This window comes from Balearica regulorum, chromosome 6 (assembly GCF_011004875.1).
Source record: "Balearica regulorum gibbericeps isolate bBalReg1 chromosome 6, bBalReg1.pri, whole genome shotgun sequence".
Taxonomy (NCBI): Eukaryota; Metazoa; Chordata; class Aves; order Gruiformes; family Gruidae; genus Balearica; species Balearica regulorum.
This window is the reverse complement of record NC_046189.1, coordinates 34,923,968-34,946,982: the sequence shown is the minus strand read 5'-3', so window position 1 is coordinate 34,946,982 and position 23,015 is coordinate 34,923,968. Positions and strand designations below refer to the sequence as shown.

General features: G+C 38.0%; 1 protein-coding gene across 7 annotated transcripts in view; it reads left to right on the top strand.

The window, feature by feature from the left end:
* NCKAP5 (NCK associated protein 5) overlaps positions 1 to 23,015 on the top strand; it is a 395,279-nt gene that overhangs the window by 272,420 nt on the left and 99,844 nt on the right. For all 7 annotated transcript variants that reach the window (XR_012836176.1, XM_075757174.1, XM_075757171.1 and 4 more), the window contains one exon: positions 18,149 to 18,217. Coding sequence is in view for 6 of the 7 variants with exons in the window: in XM_075757174.1 (XP_075613289.1) it covers positions 18,149 to 18,217 (69 nt within the window). In the remaining variant the exon portion in view is untranslated. The remainder of the gene's footprint in view (positions 1 to 18,148; positions 18,218 to 23,015) is intronic.

The window sequence follows — 23,015 nt, the reverse complement described above, 5'->3', positions numbered from 1 at the left end:
GATATCATTTAAAAGATCCTTTAGTTTAGCTATAGTCTTGATTTTTTGCCTAAATTATGGTGCATGCAGTTGTGAAAATTATAGGTAAACTAAAGGATCCACAAAATAGTGTATTGAGTTCTGTAATTTTTACAAAAAAATAAGAACATAGATAAGCATTTAGTGTTCATTTTAGCACAACCAAATGTAGTTGCATATATTTATTGTAAAAACAGATTATAAATCCATTTTTTCTATGATATTCCAAATTCCAGTACAATGGCTCTTTTCTTAGTTATGTACCACAGAGAAAGCTCTGTGATACTTACTTGGCTGACATAACAAATGCTCTTTAAATAGTTCAAAGTATTGAATATGGCTACAAGAATAATGATTTGGTGCCAGAAGGTCTGAGAAATAGATGTAGTCAGTGAAGAAAAGGTAAGTCACGGAAGTCAAGGAAAATCGTCTTGGTTTTATTAAACCTGTCAGATTTTCTCTGTTGAAATAAATGTTAACCGTTTTCTGCAAAGAGTCCTTGCTAGGTTGCAGTGAAGGAATCTGATATTTCAGTCTGACTTTTATAATTTAAATAATGACAGTTTTTTCAGTGCCCTTCTCTCCATGTATAGTGCCTTCTTGCACATAATCAGTAGATAATGTAACTTACCTTTTTTAGCAATCAGGCATGTGGTGCAATTGAAAATTCACTTTCCCCGCTGAATGAAATGAGATTTTCCAGCACTATGTTATAGATTTAGGTGACTGTGTTTATCCCAACACATCTATCATTTTGGAGAGTGAGGCTCAGTATATTTTTTAAATAGTTTCTCTGAGGTATGCACTCCTGGCCTGGTTCTACACAAGCACTTTCTGTGAGCCTTCGCATAGCTCACAGTAGCACTTCTTTCAGAGGAAAGATTCTATGTGACAGAGATTTTAGAATCACGGCTTATATTTTTAATTTACATACTAATGCATGCAATTTGGCTGGCAGTAATGACAGTTGTATAGTTCATAAACAAAATAAATAGCTGCAGTTCATGTCAAACTAACATTATTAAGAAAATCTTGCTACTCTGTGGACATTCTCCACTGGCTGCATAGGAAATCCCAATTAATTTACCTCAGCTGTTAGAGCTGAATCCCTTACAACTCTTACAAACCAAAATAATTTCTCTCTTTCATTTCTCTTTACTGACCTTGGAAAATGGTGAAACAGTAATGACGTCTGCATGGTGATGCACTTTTTCGTAATTCTTTGTTCCTCTTGTAGAAATACAGAATTGGAGATTATAGCTGGGATTCTGGGCAGGTATAGTTACCACTCATATTACTAGAATTCCTGGAGCTGTGCTGACTTGTAGCATATAAGGATCTTGGCTCCTTTGTTGGCCATACGTTTAACTACACATGTGAAATCTATACAATTAACATACTCATGAAATTCAATATTCACTGGTTTTATTATGCAGCCACTTTAATAATCCACAGCAGAAAATACTCAAACGATTACTTTTAAGTCTGCTTAATCTGTCATGGTGACAAGCACAGATTTTAAGATTAGTTATAAATATATAAAGAGAATAGATAAATCAAATGTGGAATAGTCTGACTTTGGTCCATTATGCACAACTCTGATTTTCACTGATTGTTCCGTAGATACCCGATTACTCACTAACTAATTATTTAATTTCAGTGTATTGTCAGAACAGCTATACATGGGTGCAGTATAACCTTGTATGTGTGGACACGTATACCTACATGCATACATACGTGTTTTAATGTACATTTGTCTGGTTAAGATCTGCAGTACAATTAAATGCCAAGTAGAAGGAGAGGTTTGCTTTTTCATAAAGACAATCTTTTTTTTTTCCCCTCTTTTTTTTTTCTTTTTAATTATATGCTTTCACGTATTGCCCATGCCTGCCAGTGCTAAGTTGCCTTTCCCCATGTGTGGTCAGAGAGATCCTCCATTCTGTTTCATCTCAGGTTGAGTATCTTTCCTCTGCTTCCCTGGGTCTCTGTCCCAGGATAGCCTCTGTTCGGCCATTCAGCAGCATGCAGCTGTCACCTTCCCATTGAGATCCAGAACTGCCATCTGATCTTTTTGACGTATGTGCCCATGTTTCCTGTGCAGGTGGAGAAATGATTAGATTGCCTGGCAGGGCTCTCCAGTTACATCTGGGATATGCAGGCACATAATGCCATCTAGAGGGCTGAGTTTCTTCCCTTCCCACAGGAATACCTGTGGTAACTGCTGGCCTTCCATCACATGTGGTGACACTGCTCATTCCTCTTTGTGATTCATGCATTTTCCTATTCCTCTGCTGGTTAGTACATACTCATACAAGGCCAAGACTTGGAAATTATTTAGGGGAAAAGGAATGCTCAGTTAGTAATTACAACTGTTTCCCTTTAATAAGCCTGCAGATTTCCTTGCCTTCAGTCAGTTCTGGTCTGTTTCTCCAGAATAATCCTTCTGATTTTAAATGCTCTGGGTCTTAATGTTTAAGTTCTTTAGGAAAAAGTTCTTTTGAAAAGAGGAAGCAAGCAAGACCTAGGTTTGTCATTCAGTTTTTTGGTAAACTGTAAGAAAAAGAGTACTTACAAATTGGTTACTTTGCTAGACAAAATCCTCTGTAAAGTTACTGCAGCAACAGTTTCAGGTCAACTGAAGCAATGGGTTTGAGGGCTGCACATTATGTGAGACTGTTGTGCGTTTAGACAGAAGAAGCTAAACTCTTTTTCTCTTGTATTTTATCTCTGCCACTGAAATACTTGGTTAATATTTCTCTTAACAGTTTATGGTAAGCTGGAGATGAGTGGAGACAGGCTTTTCAGTGAAGAGGTCAAATGGCTGAAACAGCTAAAGTTTCTCCTTACTTGCCTCCTAATAGCTCCTTCTTTTTCTTCTTTTAAACCTTATGGAGTTTGCTTCTTTAGGCCTTAGACTTGCCAGAGAAAAGCATGCTGCCTCCTCCCTGATAATTTCCTTCAGTCCTATATTGAATTTGATGTCATTATACTTTAACTGCTATTACCAATGTTGCCCTGCCATGCAAGATAGTTCAGGTAGCATAAACAGTGTAGCTGCATAGCATAGTTTTCAATTGAAAATTATTAATTCTTCTTGAAAACCAGGGTATTAGCCCCAGTAGAACAATGCATTACCAACGTGAGCCAACTTTAGTAGATCTTCACAGGGCTGCTTGGTGTACTGTTGACATAACTTCACTGCTAAGGAAACAACTTGTCTTCCTCTTGGTGTGGGAGAATATATTTTTTTTTCTATTCTAGTGGTGGTCTTTTCTGTACTCTTTTTATCAAACATAACTATTCAAAATTTTACCCAATTAGATGGGTAAACCCAGGTATTCTTAATTCATTGTAAAAAAGAACTTGCTAGTATTAGACAAAAACTGTATTTTTCACAGAGAAATCAAATAGAAATAAGAGATGAGAACTTCTCATGTTTTTAAGCAGCTGATTTGCCCTGCTAGTGACCTCTGCCAGGCAGGAAGATTTCCCAACTGCAGGTCAATCTGACAGAGCAGTAATGTCATCGATTCTAGGTATGTATTACATTACATAGTATTTCATACATTGATCTATTTTTGTTCTTTTCTCCACATTTTCCCTTTAGGCCAATCGATTAATCACTGATACTGCTCTTGAACAGCAGCTTGGAATAAGATAACAGCAACATTTCCTCACGTTTGATACTAGTGTTAGTGTATGTTGTTATCAAATTTGGACACATGAAGGTGGGTGCAGTTCCGGTGGCTGCGCTTGAGTTGTCCTTACTTATGTATGATGATGTGAATTTGGCTCATTATGTAGATGAAAGCCGGGCTTTTGGGCTGTTGCTGCTGTGCTTTTCATGCCTGAGCCTCTTACTGGAGCACCACTGAATCCCATTGACTTTGACTTAATGTGTGTTCCCTATGAGACTGTTATTGTCATCCAAAGCCTGTTTTCTTAAGAACTTTTACAGAGTTGCTACATTCTCCCAAAGTGTGTGTAATCTAAGGCTTTTCTTGGACGTCATACGGATGTAGTTTACCAAAAAATATAAGTACAAAGAACAAAATATGAGATAAATTTTATATCCTGAAGAGCAAATTTAAGTAAATAATTGGGAAGTATTTAGTTTTATAGAATCATATCATAGAATGGTTTGGGTCGGAAGGGACCTCAAAGATCATCTAGGTCCAACCCCCCTGCTGCGGGCAGGGACACCCTCCACTAGACCACGTTGCCCAAAGCCTCATCCAACCTGGTTTTAAACACTTCCAGGGATGGGGCATCCACAGCCTCTCTGGGCAACCTGTTCCAGTACCTCACCACCCTCACAGGGAAGAATTTCTTTCTAACATCTAATCTAAATCGACCTTCCTTCAGCTTGAACCCATTACCCCTTGTCCTGTCACTACACTCCCTCATAAACAGTCCCTCTCCATCTTTCCTGTAGGCCCCTTCAGATACTGGTAAGCCACAATTAGATCTCCCCGGAGCCGCCTTTTCTGCAGGCTGAACAATCCCAACTCTCTCAGCCTGTCCTCATAGGAGAGGTGCTCCATCCCTCTGATCAGCTTCGTGGCCCTCCTCTGGACTCACTCCAACAGCTCCATGTCTCTCCTGTACTGGGGCCCCCAGAGCTGGACGCAGTACTGCAGGTGGGGTCTCACAAGAGCGGAGCAGAGGGGCAGGATCCCCTCCCTCGACCTGCTGGTCACACCTCTTTTGATGCAGCCCAGGACACAGCTGGCTTTCTGGGCTGCAAGTGCACATTGCTGGCTCATGTTGAGCTTCTCATCAATCAATACCCCCAAGTCCTTCTGTTTTGCACAGTAACACTTAATAATATGCAATTAAAATAGAATTTACTCTCCATGTAGCTGGCTTTAATGTATATGTTTCTCTACAGTTTCATATGTTCTATTTTCATAAAGTACAAAACTGTAAAATTATCCAAGTAAAAAAATGCCTCTGGTACATCTCTGTTGTATGTAGGAAAAAGCCGCCTGAACAGTCCTTTTACTTCGGTGTTACGGAATACACTCTTGTCCTGGCAGATGACTTTCTTAGGTCTATCACTATTAATTTAGGATCTGAAGATAGCCTGTTAGAATTTTATGTCTACCTTAGCAAGTAGTGCAGCATAACAGGAGCAGATCCTCAGAGCTAAGCTGTTTCTGCTAAGGGCCTGACACAGAATCACAGAGTCATAGAATGGTTTGGGTTGGAAGGGACCTTAAAGATCATCTAGTTCCAACCCCCCTGCTGCGGGCAGAGACATTTTATACATTTTGGGGAGTTGACTTTGGCTGAACTGTAGTTAAGCCCAGCAGCAATTGGAGTTTGTCATCCAATTTCACATGAAAGAAACCCCATCCGTTGACTCCAAGGCCACACTGCGGTGTGAACTGTGGCCTGGTCAGTGTGATGATCAGAAAAATCACTTGAGAAGGACACTCACTGCTCATCCAAGCCAAAACGCCAATGTAGATGCACCTGATGTCAGCCAACACAGTAGGAGAAATTTCATATGACTAGGTAGGATCCTCATCCCTCTACATCCATCTTCTCTGAACAGGGTAGAAGAAACAGGTGCAACTCCAAACTGTTGAAGCTTTTAAAAGAGAGAGAGTCGGAGTCTGGGTGGTGGTTGTTTTGAGCAAAATACAATTACTCTGCAAATTCACTATTCCAGTCTAAAAGATTAAAAATGAAATGAATCAGAACTTTTAATTTAACAAATGTCAGTGCAGAAGTCAATGTACCACCTATTGCTGTGTGGAGCGAGAGGCATTGTTTGCTATTTACTGTGCCTATAAAAACAAAAGAGAAAAATGTTCAAAGCTTTCAGGAGAAGCAAGGTGATGTTTGCAAATAGAGTTTTATTTCTGTTAGCAAGAAATGAACAGTAATTTTGTGATTCAGTTATTAGAAGTTAGCTATTGGCTACAAAACAATTGCTGCACGTTACATGGCATTTGATCCTATTTGTAGTACAGCGCACCAATACCTGTTCTGCTTCACTTTGCTTCAAAATTCCTTAGCTGGAAGGGAGAGAAATAACTGAAGCCATCAAAAGAAGTTCATTTTGAAATACCTGGGGCAGTTGACTTATGGGTGACTTCTGATGAAGAAAGTGAAATTGCAGGAAACATCGCCTTCAGAAATAACTCAATGCTCCCCTGTAGTTAAAAACAGAGAAACTTGTTATAAATTTATGTTATGAATTGTGAAGCGGTTGACATTAATAGCTTATTGTGGTGGAAACCTTTTAACTCCAAGTCTTTAAAGGAATAGAGTGAAATGATTCACCATAGGAGAAGGAAAATAATGCATTTTATATTTTACTATGTTTAAAAATATTTTGTGACAATGTCAATTATAACATCATGTAATACTTTAAATCTCTTGCATAGTATAGTAAAGCAAAGTCATTCTTTTTCTCAGAACTCAAATAAAAATAAGCTCAAAAGATATTTTTAAAAAGGAAAACTGGTTTTATATTTTTTTCCATTCCATAAAAAATCATACATGTTTCTTTGGAGAAGAAAAAAATCAGGTTTTTCCCCACTTAAAGAATCATTGGATAACAGGGAACTGATAGGAGTTTCCCATCACACAGCCAGTGAATGTGACATTTAAGCATATGGGATCATTGTTTTCCAGGCTAAAACTTTAAATCACTTTATTTCATAATTATTTTTGTTTGAACTAAATGAAGAAACTTAGGATAAATAATTGGGGAAAAATATTTCTTGATAAAAATTCAGCATCAGTCATCTGTTGTTTCATCTTCCAGTGAGAGCCAAAAGAACTGGTTGTGGGAGACAATTAATAGTGTTGTTGATTAGACATTAAAAGACATGTGGGGGAAAAAAGCAGGAATGCATTAAGTTTTGAATCTTCTCTTTCTGTCATCAACCCCAAGCACACTCAATTGCTTAATTTCCTTGGAGTGGGGGGAGTAGGTGAGTAGGGAGGAGATTGCTGTGGTGTTCCTTGAAGACAGTGCCAAATTTGAACTGTTTACTATCATTTAATAACAGCCCTTCAGTTCAGGTGCAGTCTGGAAGTACCAGTTACAGCATTAGGGCCATTTTTTTGCATTGAACTATGAAATTATATTTCATGTTCATTCCAATGATATTAGAAAAAATATATAAAAGCCTCTTCAATGGAGAACAGCTGCTCTTGACAGATAGAATTTCTAGACATTAAAAAAAAAATCCTGTACATACATATGTGTAATCCTTGGCTTCCTGGTACTTAATTTCAAACTTTTCTACTTAATTCCATCAACTATAATTTTAAATTCGTCCTAGTTTGTAAAGAAAAATAAGTAATTTTTTAATTAATTAGATTCTATAATTTCATTCTATTCCTGAATTTAATATTTTAGTGTGACCTGCCAAAACTTGAAAAGGTAAATTAAATTTGCTAAATGAGCTTAAGGCCTTTGTATCTTATTCCTATACTTAGATATTGAGGTGTGTCCTGTGAAGACAAACTGTTTGTCTCTCTGGCTTCTTTTTCCATACCCGCTTCCCCATGCCGTGAATTGGTAGTAGTATTGCCTGCATTTACTATGAACATCTCAGCTAGGCAAGTGGGGGGAAATAAGAAGTGAGTTCTGGTAGAATAAAGTTGACCAAAGATTGATTTTCATACCTAGATCTGAAATGCCCTATTCTTTTCAAACTCTACATTAGATTAACTCTGAAGTTCAGGGTGCTACTGAGGAAGATGTGGATAATGGAATCACAGAAAGTAGAAAACTCTCACTGTGTCAGTAACCTCATGGTCCAAATTGCAAAAATTTGAAGGATAACTCATTTAAAGTAAATTCTAAAGTTGCCTTTCTTATTGCTTGAAAAACTGTCCTGAAAGTATGTAAGTTTTCCTCAAGATCTGAATTCTTTAAAAAACGAAAAAAAACTTCTGTTCTGTGATTAGGCAACTGAACTTTTTTTAAAAGTGGTTGCCATATGTATCATTTCAGAAGGACCCAAAGCCTTGGAAATATTTGTACTCGTTTCAATGTCACTTTTAAATTTGATAAAAATCTTCTGCAAAATGTTTCCTTTCAAATCAAAGCAAATATTTTCTTTGAAAATGGCTGCACTGAAAGTTTTTAATCGAGCTTCAGCGTTGGATGTATAGATAGTCAGTGGTTTTCAACTAGTGTTTACTAATTTCCAAGAATTAGAATTTTCCCTGAAGAGTTTGGTCTTTTTGCAAGAAAAATTGAAACAAATGCAACTGACCAAATGTGATATGATTAATTCATACAAGAGTTTTCAATGCAAAGATATTTATGTATGTGTTAAATACCAGTTGATATTAAATACAAAATGCCCTTTAAGATTGATCAGGTCCACACCACTTGCCTTTATCTGCCTGTGTTAGTTGTAAGAATATTAGTTTCACTTACAATTTCAGGATCTCATACTTTTTTCATGGACCAGGGATTTTATTTTTAGTTCTTTGATAGAGGAAATAACTGCCTGTTAATATTACATAGGGAAGCACAGTAAGTCTATCAGAGTGAAATGCTCTCAGTTCTTAAGGGAGAACCATTCCATAAGGAAACAAATCACTTAAGAGAAAAAAAGAAAAAAGGAAGTGGAACAGCTGCCTCTGGTTCACAGTTTGCAAGGGGAAGGATCACCAAGTCTAAATATTGAAAAATCAGAAAATAAACAAATTTCACAACACACACACACACACACACTGTTCCTTGCATAAAAATTCAGTCTTATAGCTGACATTTGTGTGATGACATCATGGCCTGTACCGTTGCGCCTGGGAGCACGCTTCTAGGGAGACACCCTTGTGCTGTTAGAACAGTAGCAGTTTTGGGAAGAGTGAAGGAGTTTCAGCATTCCTCCTTCCTGACTGCCTAAGACAGTGTTGCTGTGTGACAGGAGTGGCATCACATAGCTTCATGGGTCTGCCTGACGGAGTGAGAGGGCTTGCTTTGTCTTGGCTGTCATGTTACCTCTTATTCATAGCAGCTGCTTCTGTTTAGGTAGCCCAGGAATAGTGTTTATGAAAGGTAGTGCCTTGGTCTCTGTGCAGAGCAGTGTTGCACTGACACACAGCTCAGGGCTTTATTCAGAGGATTAGTGATTAAAAAAAGGAGTCTTGCCGGGACTTCTGGTTTTCCGTGCTTGTACTTCTATGCTTTATCAAGTGTCTATGCATTATATAGGCCATCATGTGTAGTATGTATGTCTTCAACTTCAGGAAATACGTACAGCTTTATGCTGCCTGTCTCTGCTTATTTAGATCTCTTTTACTCCTTGTCCTCAAAAAATGTTGTGTGTGTGTGTGTGATCAGCTGGAAGAATTTTTTGGGGAAAAAAAAAAATCATCCTTCATGATTTTAACCTATTTGTTCAAAGACCTGTATTGACAGTGCTTTACCTGTGGATATATTGTAAGTCTATTATATTCTCTGTAAATAGTGATAGAATTTGCTGGTTTCCTCAATTTGCATGCAGGTAAACATACAAAGCTGTTATTGATATATCTGTTAGTAGCCTAGATATTTATTTGCTGGAAGATAAGCCTGGGCTTATAATGCAGTCTGTTTTGGTAGATCTATTCGTAACCTTCTCTTTAAAATGTCAACTCCAGACATTTCTGTGGTGTCAGAAGGGAAAATGTTGAAGGCTTTAAAGGCTTGTCATTCTTAACTACTTTAGAATTAACCGAAATAAAAAAGACAAATACTACCATTCTTGAACTGGTTAAAAATTTCCAGCCCCGACTTCTGAAAAATTAATTAAAAAAAAGTAAAGGTATTTCACAGAGGAATTCCCACGATTATGAGGTTTACTTTTAGTCATTTTTAGGAGGCAGTCTCATCAGCATTGTATGAATCTCATTTGGTTTTGGTTTGATTCAACTCCTGAAGTTCATATGTTTATCCAGTATAAGTAGATTTGAAGGATTAAATTCTAGTTATCCCCTTCTTTCAAAAAGGAGGCTTCATCATTTAGGTCGAACACCCATTGTTTCCTCTCCTGGGAACTAGGAAACACTCGACAGGCAGGAAAAGAGCTCTGTAGTTATGAGCCCTGGGTGGGAGTCTCCCTGCGATCTGCTGCAGATCTGCAGATAAATGAGCAAGGTCTGTTTTCTGATCTCTGGCAGCATGAAATCCATACAATTTTTAAAGCTGTTACATAATTTATGGTGTAAATTCATGTTTAAATACATGAATCAGCTCATCAATAATTGTTAAAACACCATACGCAGCTGCACAGACCTTGGGCTGCTTTTTGTTAGGAGCATTTAAACCCAAGTTTTTATGTAATCTTAAGTGGTTAGCTTTCTGATGTTGAATAAATATCTTCTGATTTCTAGCATGCGTTAGAAGAAGGTTATACTGCTCTCTATGAGGCTACAAACCCATTTTATTGGTAGCACAGCTACAGCATAGCATGGTCTGTGAGATGATAGACCACTTTTGAGATCTGTTGGTGGCTTGTTCTAATGTTACTATGTTTTTGTGTGAGTAAAGGATTAAAAAAATTTTTAATTGCAAGAATGATCCCTACCAGTACTGCCAAGTAAGTTTTAATGTGGCCTTTTAATAGACAGAATTATCATTAATGCTTGTATCATTCTGTATTTTATTATTTAACATCACATGTGTTGCTTTCATGCCATGTTTACTTGAATGTGAATTGAACAGTGCTGAGTATTTCAGATAAAATGTCAAATGTTTTAAGTGTGGTTAAAGAGAATATGCTGTTTGATCATGCTAAAAAAAATATCGGAAGATGATGCAACTGAGAAGGCTATAGGCCCATGTGTTTTGAAGCAAGGATGAGAAGCCTGGCTGTCATCATATCAGTAATTTTTCCTTTTGGGTTTTTTTTCCCCCATCTCCATGAGGCAGGAGAAATAGTTAAGGCTAGGACTTTTGAAAAAACATACAGTAATATTTGTTAAGTATTAGTCCACTAAATTCACTGCTTACTTCATCAGTACCCAGCATTCTCCAGCCTCTGTTACTGTCCTGCAGATGGGAGACCAAGGAGCAGAGCTGTAGCACTGCTGCAATTCAGCAGGGACATGCTTCATGGTTGCTCTGGTGTTACTCTGTTGTGGAAAGCGTAAAGCAGGAGGTGGAAATATCCCAATGTTGTCAGGCAGGTCATGAGGTGCAGTTCCCATTTTACTCATAGCAAAGAGCTGTCTGTAGCAATATAAAAGGCACTGGAAAGTGGCCAGTGGAGATGCTTTCATAGTGCTAGAGTTAAATTAAGGCTTTTGTTGCTATAATTATGTTGATTTAAAATTACAAATGTAATTATCAGTATGTCTAACTAGCATATCTATACAGTTAAAATTTTCTCTGACAATTTGTTGGGTTAGTCCTTCAAAGGACAAATTTTTTGTGTAACATGGACAGAGCAAACAAAAAAAAGAGTTTTCTGCAACAAAAGATACAGAAATGGTTCAAGTGGTAAACCCTTCCTAGGACGGCAGCTTACCAAAAAAAATGCCATAAGGACCTAAGGAAAGATTACAACAACATTACTTCTTACTTTACCAACAACAGGCTTTGACCTAGGTTTTGACCTCTTATGTGCGCTGTATGAGGCTGTGACCACAAAAATATACAAAATCAGAGGCTAAAAGCAGGAAAAAAATTGCTGAGCACATTTGAAGTGCTTGGACAGCTATTAGTACACTGCGCAGGGCATGACAAATGAGTGTCTGTGTAAATCAATAAAGCTTTCTATAAACGGACAAATGGTTTAGTATGAATAACAAAGAAGTGCACATGGTAACCGGTGTTGTAGCATTCTGTCAGGGATTTTAAAGTTCACTGTCATAACTTTGTTCTTCTTGACCTTTATTGATGATACCTTCAAAGCATGTTGAACTGCTAACTTGACGTACAACCTTTAGACCCACATCTCCTGCCCATGGCAAGGGGGGTGGACCAGATGATCTTTAAAGGTCCCTTCTGACCCAAACCATTCTATGATTCTGTGATCTCCTTTTCCCTTGGTGCAAAATAAATACTCTCCTCTTCTCTCTTCCACCTACAATCCTTTTGTTTTGTGTCAACTCTACAATGGTTGAGTAAGGAAAATTGTTTTGTATGTGCTTCTCTTTTATTCATGCTTTCTAGAAGAAAATCGAGTGTTTTAATTCATTTCATTGTGGTAATGAAAGTGTAGAGGATTTTCTTTTGAAGACCTCCTAATATGTACATGAACTAATTCTTCACGTAAAGACCCCAATGCACCAAATATATCCTAATGCATTGGAACGGGCTAGGTAGATAACAAAATGTTGTTGTTCCTTTCTCCTGACTTAATAAATCAAGGCACAGAAAGGAAAAGTTTAAACTTTTTGAAAAACACTTCAGGGACTTAAATCCAAATCCTGTTTTCAAACATGATTTAAGCACTTTGGTTTGCTCCTCTTTCAAGAAGCACCCAGAAATGGCTTTTGCTGAATGTTAAGTGAAAGTTGTCCTCTCAAGTACCACTAGAGAGGCAAATCTGGAGGAGACATGGATGTCTCCTGCCATTCTCAGACATGAGAATGAGTCTGCCACTTCTACCAAACACAGGTAAACGTTGAACAAAGTATATTTAGTCGACAATCCTTAACATGTTGTAATAATCCTCTCTAAAATCGTTAAAAGGGAAGAGGAGAGAGTGAAGAAGTCATCCTAAATGTCTGTATCAATGTAAGAATATATTTATCAAGTGTATATTTCTTTCATCTATTTGTAGTCTGGTGCTGTTACTTAGCTGAAAGGTGCCGTGTTCTATCAGTGTAGGTGAGGACTGAACCCAAAAAATATCTCAAATTTGGCCAGTGAGACTGGTGAGAGATCTCACCATGCTTTGAGCATGTAAAACTGCCTGAATGGATGCTTCTTGTGTTTTGGTGTTAAGGGTATCCTAAAGCTAATTATCATGATAATTATAGATTTTTTTTAAGAAATGTAATTAATTGGCTTGTGTATTGGGTTTATGTGGCAGGGTTTTGGTAGTGGGTGAGCTACAGGGGTGGCTTCTGTGAGAAGCTGCCAGAAGCTTCCCCCATGTCCAGTAGAGCCAATGCTAGTCGGCTCCAAGACAGACCTGCCGCTGGCCAAAGCCAAACGCATCAGCAACGGTTGTAGCGCCTCTGGGGTAACAGAGTTAAGAAGAGGAAAAAAAAAACCCAACAGAGCAATTGCAGCCAGAGAGAGGAGTGAGACTATGTGAGAGGAACAACTCTGCAGACACCAAGGTCAGTGAAGAAGGAGGGGGAAGACGTACTCCAGGTGCTGGAGCAGAGATTCCCCTGCAGCCCATGGTGAAGACCATGGTGAGGCAGGCGGTTCCCCTCCAGCCCATGGAGGATGGTGCAGATATCTACCTGCAGCCCGTGGAGGACCCCACGCTGGAGCAGGCGGATGCCCGAAGGAAGCTGTGACCCCATGGGGGACCCACACTGGAGCAGTCTGGTCCTGAAGGTCTGCACCCCATGGAAGGAACCCACACTGAAGCAGTTAATGAAGAACTACAGCCTGTGGGAAGGGCTCATGTTGGACAAGTTCGTGGAGGACTGTCTCCCATGGGAGGGAGATCACGCTGGAGCAGAGGAAGAGTGTGAGGAGTCCTCCCCCTGAGGAGGAAGGAGCGGCAGAGATAACGTGCAATGAACTGACCACAACCCCCATTCCCCGTGCCCCTGTGCCGCTGGTGGGGAGGAGGTACAGAGATCAGGAGTGAAGTTGAGCCCAGGAAAAAGGGAGGGGTGGGGGGAAGATGATTTTAAGATTTGGTTTTAGTTCTCATTTCTTGACTCTGCTTTGATAGGTAAGAAATGAAACTAATTTTCCTGAGTTGAGTCTGTCGCCCATGACAGTAATGGGTGTGTGATTTCTCCCTGTCCTTATCTCGACCCAGGAGCCTTTTGTTATATTTTCTCTCCCCTGTCCAGCCGAGGAGGGGAGCGATAGAGCGGATTTGGGGGGGGGCACCTGGCCTCTAGCCTGGGTCAACCCACCACAGCTTGCCCTTACTGATCCAGTGTATAACATGTTTTTAGAAACATGGAAAATGCTAAGGCTGTCATCTGTCTCCTTGTTTCTTCTGTATCATCACAAACAACAAATCGTTGTGAACCAAGGAAATTCCTCTTGTCCCAAAGTAAAATTAATTAATTTTAAGGAAAAATTGTGTAATGTGAAAACAAATATGGTTTATTTCTTTGCACCTGACTTGCATCTATACTCATGGCAAATAAATGGCAGATTCTTCCTGCCTTCAGCAGGAACAGGACTAGACCTCACTGCATCAGGTGTGTAGCCTGTTACTAGTCTCAAATGAAACAGTGCAAACAGCTGTCGCAGAGGAGAAAATACAGAATGTTCTTCAGCTTCTATGAAGGAGAGGGAAAGCCCTTAGCTGAGCTGAAGATAATCTTCATTACTAGGGCTATATTTTCTATCCTGAGAAAGGGATTAAAATTAGAGTTGACAAAGTCTGTCATAATGACTGTATCTTAGCAATGGTATCAATACAAGGCAACCTCTGTTTTATAAAGTAGTCTGAAGTTTTCACTTTCAAATTGATTTTCCATCAACTCAGTCTCACAATTCAGAACAAAGTTGTCTCTAATTAAGACAGTTGAAGGCTGTTTAGCATTATCCAAGTCATGATTGAAATCTTTACATTTTCCTATGTTTGGAGAGACTTTTGTGCAAAATACTTTCTTCCAAATCAGAACTAGGAAGTACCTCTGTTTTGACATTTGTAGAATCTATAACGATCAAAATGCAACATGTAGTATTTAATGATGAGTTATGCCACGGTTATTTTTGGCTGACTGACTGATACTGTGCTTTGAGAGCTGACCCCCAAGAAAAGACATGCCTACAAGCCTGTAGGTGCTGGTGGCAGGTGTTGAATGTCACTTGTCTGCAGCAGTTTGCTGGGCTGCATCACTTTTACTGTTTGTGAGGCTGAGGGACAGAGATGGTGGTTTGTTTCTATGTGTAACAAAATATACATAAAATCCTAGAGGACAGCTATACCTAAAACTAGAAATTGCCATAGAAGTCAGTTGATATATAAGAGAGCACCGTCCTCAGTAATCTAGGTTTTTTCCTGCTGAGTCCCCTGCTAGGTTATGTATGGAGAAGTGACTGCATTAGGGATCAGTCCTTCTCTACCACTGCCTCTGAGTGCCTACAAGTGTGCAATAGCTTTCATGCTGTGAGAAGCATGGACTTCTTATTGCAGCTTAGCCTTGTGTACATATGGCCTGAAAATAAACATGCAAATAAAACGTAATAGTGGTTTCCTCCAAGGACACCTACTTTGCTTAACTGGCAAAAGACGCCTAGAATATGCAATACTGGTGGTAGTCAGATCCCTCTGAGCAAAAATTGAGCAGACTTACAATAACATCAAAACCCAGTGGTTTCTGTTAAATAAATGAAGGTTTGGATTAGGAAGAGGGTTTTGAGACCACAAGTGCTATTACAGATTTTCCAAATGAATACTTTTGGGGGAATGAGGATTATTATCAAGTATTCAGTTGCAATATAGAGTGATTTAGTATATCAAGTACTGGTTTTCCCATGTTGTGGGAACTGGCACAGGACCTTAAGCAAAGTCAGTCATGTGTTGCCTTCTAGTCCAGTCCTCATAACAAAAATGCCAAATAAATAGGCATGATCTGCTCAGCAATCAAGAAGCACAAAAGTCAAGCTAACATTGACTGCATTGCATCTTTCACTACACTTTTGAAGCCAGTGGTGTGAAAAAGGGTTTTATTATACAGATGTTTCCACTGTGGCTTGATAAGAGGGACAATGTGTCATTTATTTATAATGCTGTCAAGTTCAGATTTCCTAATTTTGGTAGCGTATTTGTAAAGGAATAGCTCACTGAAATCAGAGATTCAGCTAACAGATCCAGGAAGACTTAGCTTCCATTTTACAGCCTCACAGCATTCCAAAAAAATGGAGTAAAAGAAATATGGGGAGCTCTCTGGGTATTTTTAATAGTACAACTATATGTTGTAGTTCTTTTAGACATCTCTATATGGGAGCAGTCTGCCCTAACTATTTTAGGATAAAATCATGCAATATATTTTTATGTTAGTGAAAATGAAAATTAAAAAAATTAAACCTGTAGGTATGGCAACATGCATGAGTTAAAGGCTGTGCAGACTAATCCTTTAATGATTGCTTCAAAACAGTAAGAAGAATTTATTTTGGATGGCATTTTAGGGTGATATTCATAGAGAAAACATCTGAAAATCTTTAACCCATAGAAATACGGTTTTATGTAGCAATGATCTCTTTATTTTTATCAATCAATCTGCAAGAATGTGTTTGTAAAAGCAAACTGATAACTGTATATGATAGCCTCTTTGGTATGGGGGACTATTTACCCTCCAGCTTCTGATTTCTTACTGCTGCTTTTGCAGCTTCTGCTTCTACTTTGCTACTTACTTCTGCATCTGCTTTTTTCTTACTTCTTTTTGCTGCTTCATCTCACAGTGCTCTCTGCAGGATCACCCATAGACTTTTTATAGCCGTATGTTGAATCCATTGGTAGGTGACATTGTGAAAATATGATGCAGAGCATTTTACCACCTTTGCTGGCTCTGATAATTGTACCCTCAAGATAAAGCACTGTTTCCATACAGTTGTTTATTTAGACTTGTAAACAAGTAAACTTTATATGCCCTTGTTTCTTACTTCCCTTTTATTCTTTACTCTCTTTCAATATACTGGATAATTATGTATGTTTACTTTTTCTTGCTAATCTTATTTTTAGGATTTAGCTGAATTTGAAATTCTTGTTAATAAATCAATTTATTGAACTTCAGGATTTTCATTTTGTTGAATCATTGACTTTTCTTAACAAGGAAGAGACAACTGCATCTTTCCAGAGAATCTTTCCATACAGTACATTAAATAGTAGATTAAATTTTTTTTAAAATTACAAATTTTAACTGTATTTATGACTGTTGTTTTGTATAACCACAATTCTTTTGAAACAGCATTTGTTTAACTTTTATAGATTGACAGAAGGTTAAAGTGAAGCAAGTCATGTAAATTGTATAGTAGTTGTAATTATGTGAACACATTGATTTTGGTGTTATGGTTACGTGATGTGAAGTTATGCATGGGAGGCAGAGAGTTTTCAAGAGCCAGTTTTAACTCATATTTTGATATATTGTTTTAGTTTATCAGTCTTCAAGAGAAAACTAGTTGAAACTTGCTCTAATGCAACTGTATACAGCACACTTTAGAGATTTTCCTTTTCTAATACTGAAAGAATTCCTAAAGTCAAGTCATAATATGTAGAAAAATACATTGATTTGCTGTAATTTACATACCAGATTGTGCCATTTTGAAGTTTGCACTATGCAAAAAGCAGAGTGTAATGGAAATTAAAGATAGATGAAAGGCACTACTATATGGGAAACTTTATCATATTTAAACTGACATATGTGAGAGAAAAATTTTCTGACTCTAAGATTGCATTTACATGTAGTAAAATACCTCTCTCACTCTTGAAATGCTAGGAATTGTTTTCTAAATAAAGACTAATAAGTCTGTCTGGTTCAGTTAAGGGGTGTAATTCACCAATTACCTATAGTATGACCAGTGCATCTGGAGTTACCCACTGCAGAAACCAGGCTTATGAAGAGCTGCCACAGTTAAAAGTTTACACAAGATGATTGCCTTTTGTTGCCTTTTGATAGTAGCTGCTTCTGCTTGCTTCCAAGTGACTTTCTCAGATAGCAAGTCCACTCTAAGCAGAAAAGGGGGAGGAAGAAAAGATATACCATCTTCTATAATGTTTCATTGCCAACTCTATTGCACCTGACAAGATGAGATTGTGCGCATACTTGGAATATCTTCTCTGATATTGTTCTAAATTGTAACGTATGGTGTGAATAATCTCATAAACGAATGTCACTTCTGGTTTTACTCAAAATAGCAACTTGTAGCAAAATAAATTATATGGTGCTTTTTATTCTGGATCTTAAAGAAGTACACAAAGTAAGCACCCTGAGAATTTTTATGAATTGTCATGTAGTACAGATACCCTTTGATTAATTTACATATTTATTTATTTATTCTATTTTACTCTAGGCAGAGAATTCAGCGCTGGCTCTGGAAAATGAAAATCAGAGAGAACAGTATGAAAGATGTCTTGATGAGGTAAGGTAGATTAAAAAGTTGTTCTTACCTGGTACTATAATTAAATGAATAGAAATGAATCTTTCCCTCACTTACAAGGTTGACATTGTTCTGCAATTTTCTAGTATTACCTCATTCTAATTAATTCCAAGAACATGTGTCTGGCAGTCATAGATATTGTTCTCCCTGACCTCTGTTGTAAATCCTGTTTTGACCACATCTCTTCACTGAAAAGTTGATATCCCTGTGATCAATATTTGGAACTGGTTTGGTTTCATTAGGAGGAGAAAATGATAATTTGCCTATTAGGTTTTGTGTACTCCTTTTTTCTGTAGAGTGGAACACAGGTGGCAGTGGCTTCTTCCGTCAAAAATCCCTCAGCTTTCCTATGTAATATATTCTGTAAGCAGGGAATTTAGTCTCTCAGCTCCCCCTTAGGGTTACATATATAGCTTTTTATGCTGAGTTTGTTCTAGCTGTTGGCTTACTTCTACTACTGAGCTTCTGATCAGACCTTCCAGTTACAGCTACAATATAATTCAGCCATCAGTTACTGTCTGAGCACTCCAGCAATGCTTACTATTCCAGAAGTGTCTAGTATCTCCTATTGCATGCAGCTTTCTCCATATATTTACTGATGCTTACTTCTTCCTCCCATTTATCCTGAAGTAAGGCTCTTCAGCATATACAAGAGCTTAAAATAGTTTTAAGACTTCCAGTAATTCGAAGAGTTGCTTAGTAGAAATCATTTACCTGTCCCATGGTAAGAATGCATAGTAGCATAAGTAGTTAGCTAACATGGAAACAAAGCAAAACAAAACCTACACCAGTTTCTCAGCTGAGAAAAGAGTGCGTGAGTGTGCAAACCACATGTAGCAGGTGACAATTCATGTCTTCATACCAGCTTTTTAAATTTTTAATCAGCATTTGCCGAAGTGTTACTGGCATGAGCATAGTTCAAGAAGCCTCCAGTTTAGTGTATATTTTCATCAGCAAATTGACACTTTTGCCACTATAGCATATTTTTATCAGGGAGCTGGAATAAAAGACTTGCAGATACACTTTCCCACCAGGTTATGCTCTGTCTGTTCTGTGGTACTGGGATACCAGCAGAGCCTTGGTCTGCATTAGCCTGAGTCACTGTATTCAGTGCACACTTGAATGATATTTGGATATCTTGGTGATAAGGATGAAATTACCATATAATTACTAACTTTAGTTTAAATTACCTAGCTTAACTTAAAATTATTTTCTGATTGTCTAGGACAAAATCTGCCTGCATAATTAATTTTGGAAATAAGTAAAGCACCGTAACTGTCCATTCCAGCAAAACACTGCATACGGATTATAAGGACAGAAGATAGGTTTTTATTCGGTTTGCAGTAACATGATGGATTTCTGATCCAAGGTTGTGGTTTTTACACACTGTTGCAGTTTAAAGAACAAATAATTTTATCAGACTATGCTCTGAACTTTATTATCTTCAATATTATACTGGCTGTTTTCAGTTCTTCCACATTATCACAGCTGTATCCATCTTCTCCCACTGTGTCAACTTTTTCAGGAGAAAGTGCTTCTCATCACCTGTGGTTTTGTGCTTGCCTGCTTTATTTTTTGTTTGCTTATAGTCTTCCTTTTTTTGTCTTCTGTTTTGTGTGCAGTGACCTCTCTTGTCCTTCCCCATGGCTTGGTATCACTTTTTTCTTCTCCTGGCCCTTTTAGCCCCCACAATGCTTTGGCAGTGGCACTGTAACCAGCATTGTTTTAGCTGACACAAACTTGGACCTATCCTTTCTGATCACTGAGGTGAATAAGTTGCTGCCAGTGACTCAGGCAGCAAAACCATATATAATAATTGCAAGTTCTGCAGGAGTCACAGGTTAGCACCCACCTGAGTACATTTCCTTGGTGAAGCTTCACAAGAAATTGCATGTTCTCACCCTACTTCATTATAGCAACAATAAAGAGAATAGAAGATGAGACATACATGTAATTAGTGAATAAGCCAATCAATAATTGTGAGAACTTTGACTTCCAGCCAGAGTCTTCTGAGGATGTGTTGTATGTGACAAGGTCCTTTCCAAACAGGGATTCTTGCTGGAGATCCTAAGAAAATAAAACACTTTCCATAAATATTTTTATGGGAGAAAAAAAAAAAAAAGTTTCCACTTCTTAAAAATTTCTTTCCTCTAAGACTTTAAGTCTGATGAGTCCTCTGTTCATAACTCACGTTACACCAAACCCCCTTCCTGAAGGTGTAAATCTCTTCCTTTTTTAGTTTGGGCTTCAGGGCTTCTTCAGCAATTTTTAGGAGCAGACGTATCCTCTCCAGCTATGTATCTGCCTGTGCTGCAGCTCCATTTTGCCCCAGGGAGACCTGATGGGTTTAAAGGGAGAGACACAGATGTTCCTGAGAACACAAGGCTGTGATCTCACCCCAACCTGAGGCAGCTAAGCCTGCCACCAAAAAATTTGAGTGCCTGTTACAACCATTATTTTAATTTTGCTTCTGCGGTCCAATTAGTTTTGAGTATACTGAACTTCTCCTGGGCTGATACACAAGGAGTGCTTACCTCCAAAGCTAATACCTAGCCATTCTGGCTAGTTACATGTTTTAGATGCTGGACAGGCCCTTGAGGTAATGAAGGTTGGGAACATTGTTTGATAACTATTGGGAGAATTCTGCCATCTTTCACTCATCATCGAGCATCCTCAAATTGCAGCTTCTCTCCCCTAGACACAGGCAAACTCCACTCAAGGCACTCAAGCATCATTTAATCTGACCACCCTGCCAATAGTGTCCCTGCTTGGTCCCTCAGGCCTCTGCAGCAATGTGATAAGGACACTTACTGTGCGCAGTGAGCTTTCTGCTGAGGTGTTGGTGGCCATTAAGCAGCACATGAAGGAAGTAAAAATAACCACCGTGATTTTTCTGTCTATGATGTGTGACAAAAAGATACCAGAGATGAGTTTTTAAAGCTATGCCTGCCATTATTTTCTCTCCTTTTTCTTTTTTTTAATCAATTATTTTATATAGTGCTTTTCATTCATAAAATGTCCCACATTTAATATTGTATGAATGTTTGCACCTGTGACTTAAAAATGCATGCTCTGTAATCATTTTCATGGTAAAATTCAATGAAACTCAAACGTTGATAGAGATGAAATCTGAAAATAATGCAGGTCAAGCTGAAGTGAGTCCTTTGTGAATTTTAATAAATATTCACTGATTTTTAAGGTAATTGTTCATCTCTGAAATGTACATATAAACAACTTTAGAACAGTATTTGGAAGAAGGTGTCATTGAAATGTTCCAGTACTTGATAAATAAGAAAAGAGCTCATTTAATTTCAGAAATACTCTATAAATGTATCTTTCTGTCTCTAAAAAATTTCATGCAAAACCCAGGATTGTCTTCTTGTACCTTTGGGGTTTGAGGTTAACATGCTTAATCCTAGTTTCCTATCCTGGAATTCAGCTGTCAGTTTATTGGTAAGTGGTAATGTCATGTTTATTTCTATCACTGTGCCAGCTGAGATTTCTGTTGAGATTCACCATACTTACATGCAGGAAATTGTGCAACTTAGGGTAGATGATATTATTGCTGATGTTTTAAGAATTAGAGAATCAAAAATGCAAAGTTTTCTTAAAAAGGCATTCTATTTTTAAGATTTGAATAAAATATAAGACCTTTCATTTTAGTGCACTGAAATATCTTTGTGCATATGAAACCATATGTGTAAATCTCAGTACTTGTAAAAGGTATAATAGATGTTACAATAGGATGTCTTTTCTCTGATTCATTCTTTTATACCTTTTCTATTAAGACCACTTTATAACATGTATATGTAAACATAATTGTGTAAGGAAAAAGGGAAGCTTTTATCTCTTTTATTGCAATCCACAAAAGGAGACCTCACCTAAAGATCTTGACTATTTCAAAGGAAAGGCAGGCAGTGTGAAGGCAAGCAATGTCATCTACTACATAATAGCAGATAAGGAATTGGTCATCTCTATTCTATTTCTTGTTTCGCCTTGATTAACTACATGAATCACAGGTCAAATAATTTTACAGACTGGTTTTCACTGGGATTGAGTCACAGTTCTGCTTCATATCAGTGGGAATTTCACATATTATGCATCTCAGAAGTCAGTCCCTCTGCCTTCAGTGGTCTCAGTTTCCTCATTTTTGGTAGTTGTGGCTATCAGTTTTGTAGTGCTGGCTTATGTCGTTCATATCCATAGTGCCTCTTAATACCTGTAAGTAAAAATGAAGTAGACCTGCTGGCTTAGTTTATTTCCATCTGGACACTCGCGCTGCTGTAGGAGTGGAATGGCAACCTCATTTGAAATGCAAAACTATGGATATGATTCCACTTCCTGACTGCTAAATTAATTTTAGTAACTGCAGAACATTTCACTGAAGGCTTCCCACCTCTGTTCCCACTGAAAACCAAGAATACAGACCTGAAAATCTTTGAATGATAATAGCAAAACATGCCAAGTTGCTAGATACTGGAATAAAATGACGTCCTTTTGTAAAGAAACTAGTTACATATCTCTGTTATTGAGATCTGTGGGAGCTATGGATCACTGGCAGGTACTTTCATTTAGATACCTAACTTTATACACTCAAAGTTGGAAAATTTGTCACATGTGCATCGGCAAGTTCAGTTTTTTCCCATTTGGAAGATTATGCCATTTACAGTCCTCTATGCAATATATAAAGCTATAGGAGTAATTTTGTAGGCTATTCCATTGTGAGTGACTTGTACAGACTTCAAAGAACGTTTTAGTTCTTCCTTGGTAAAGTAACTCC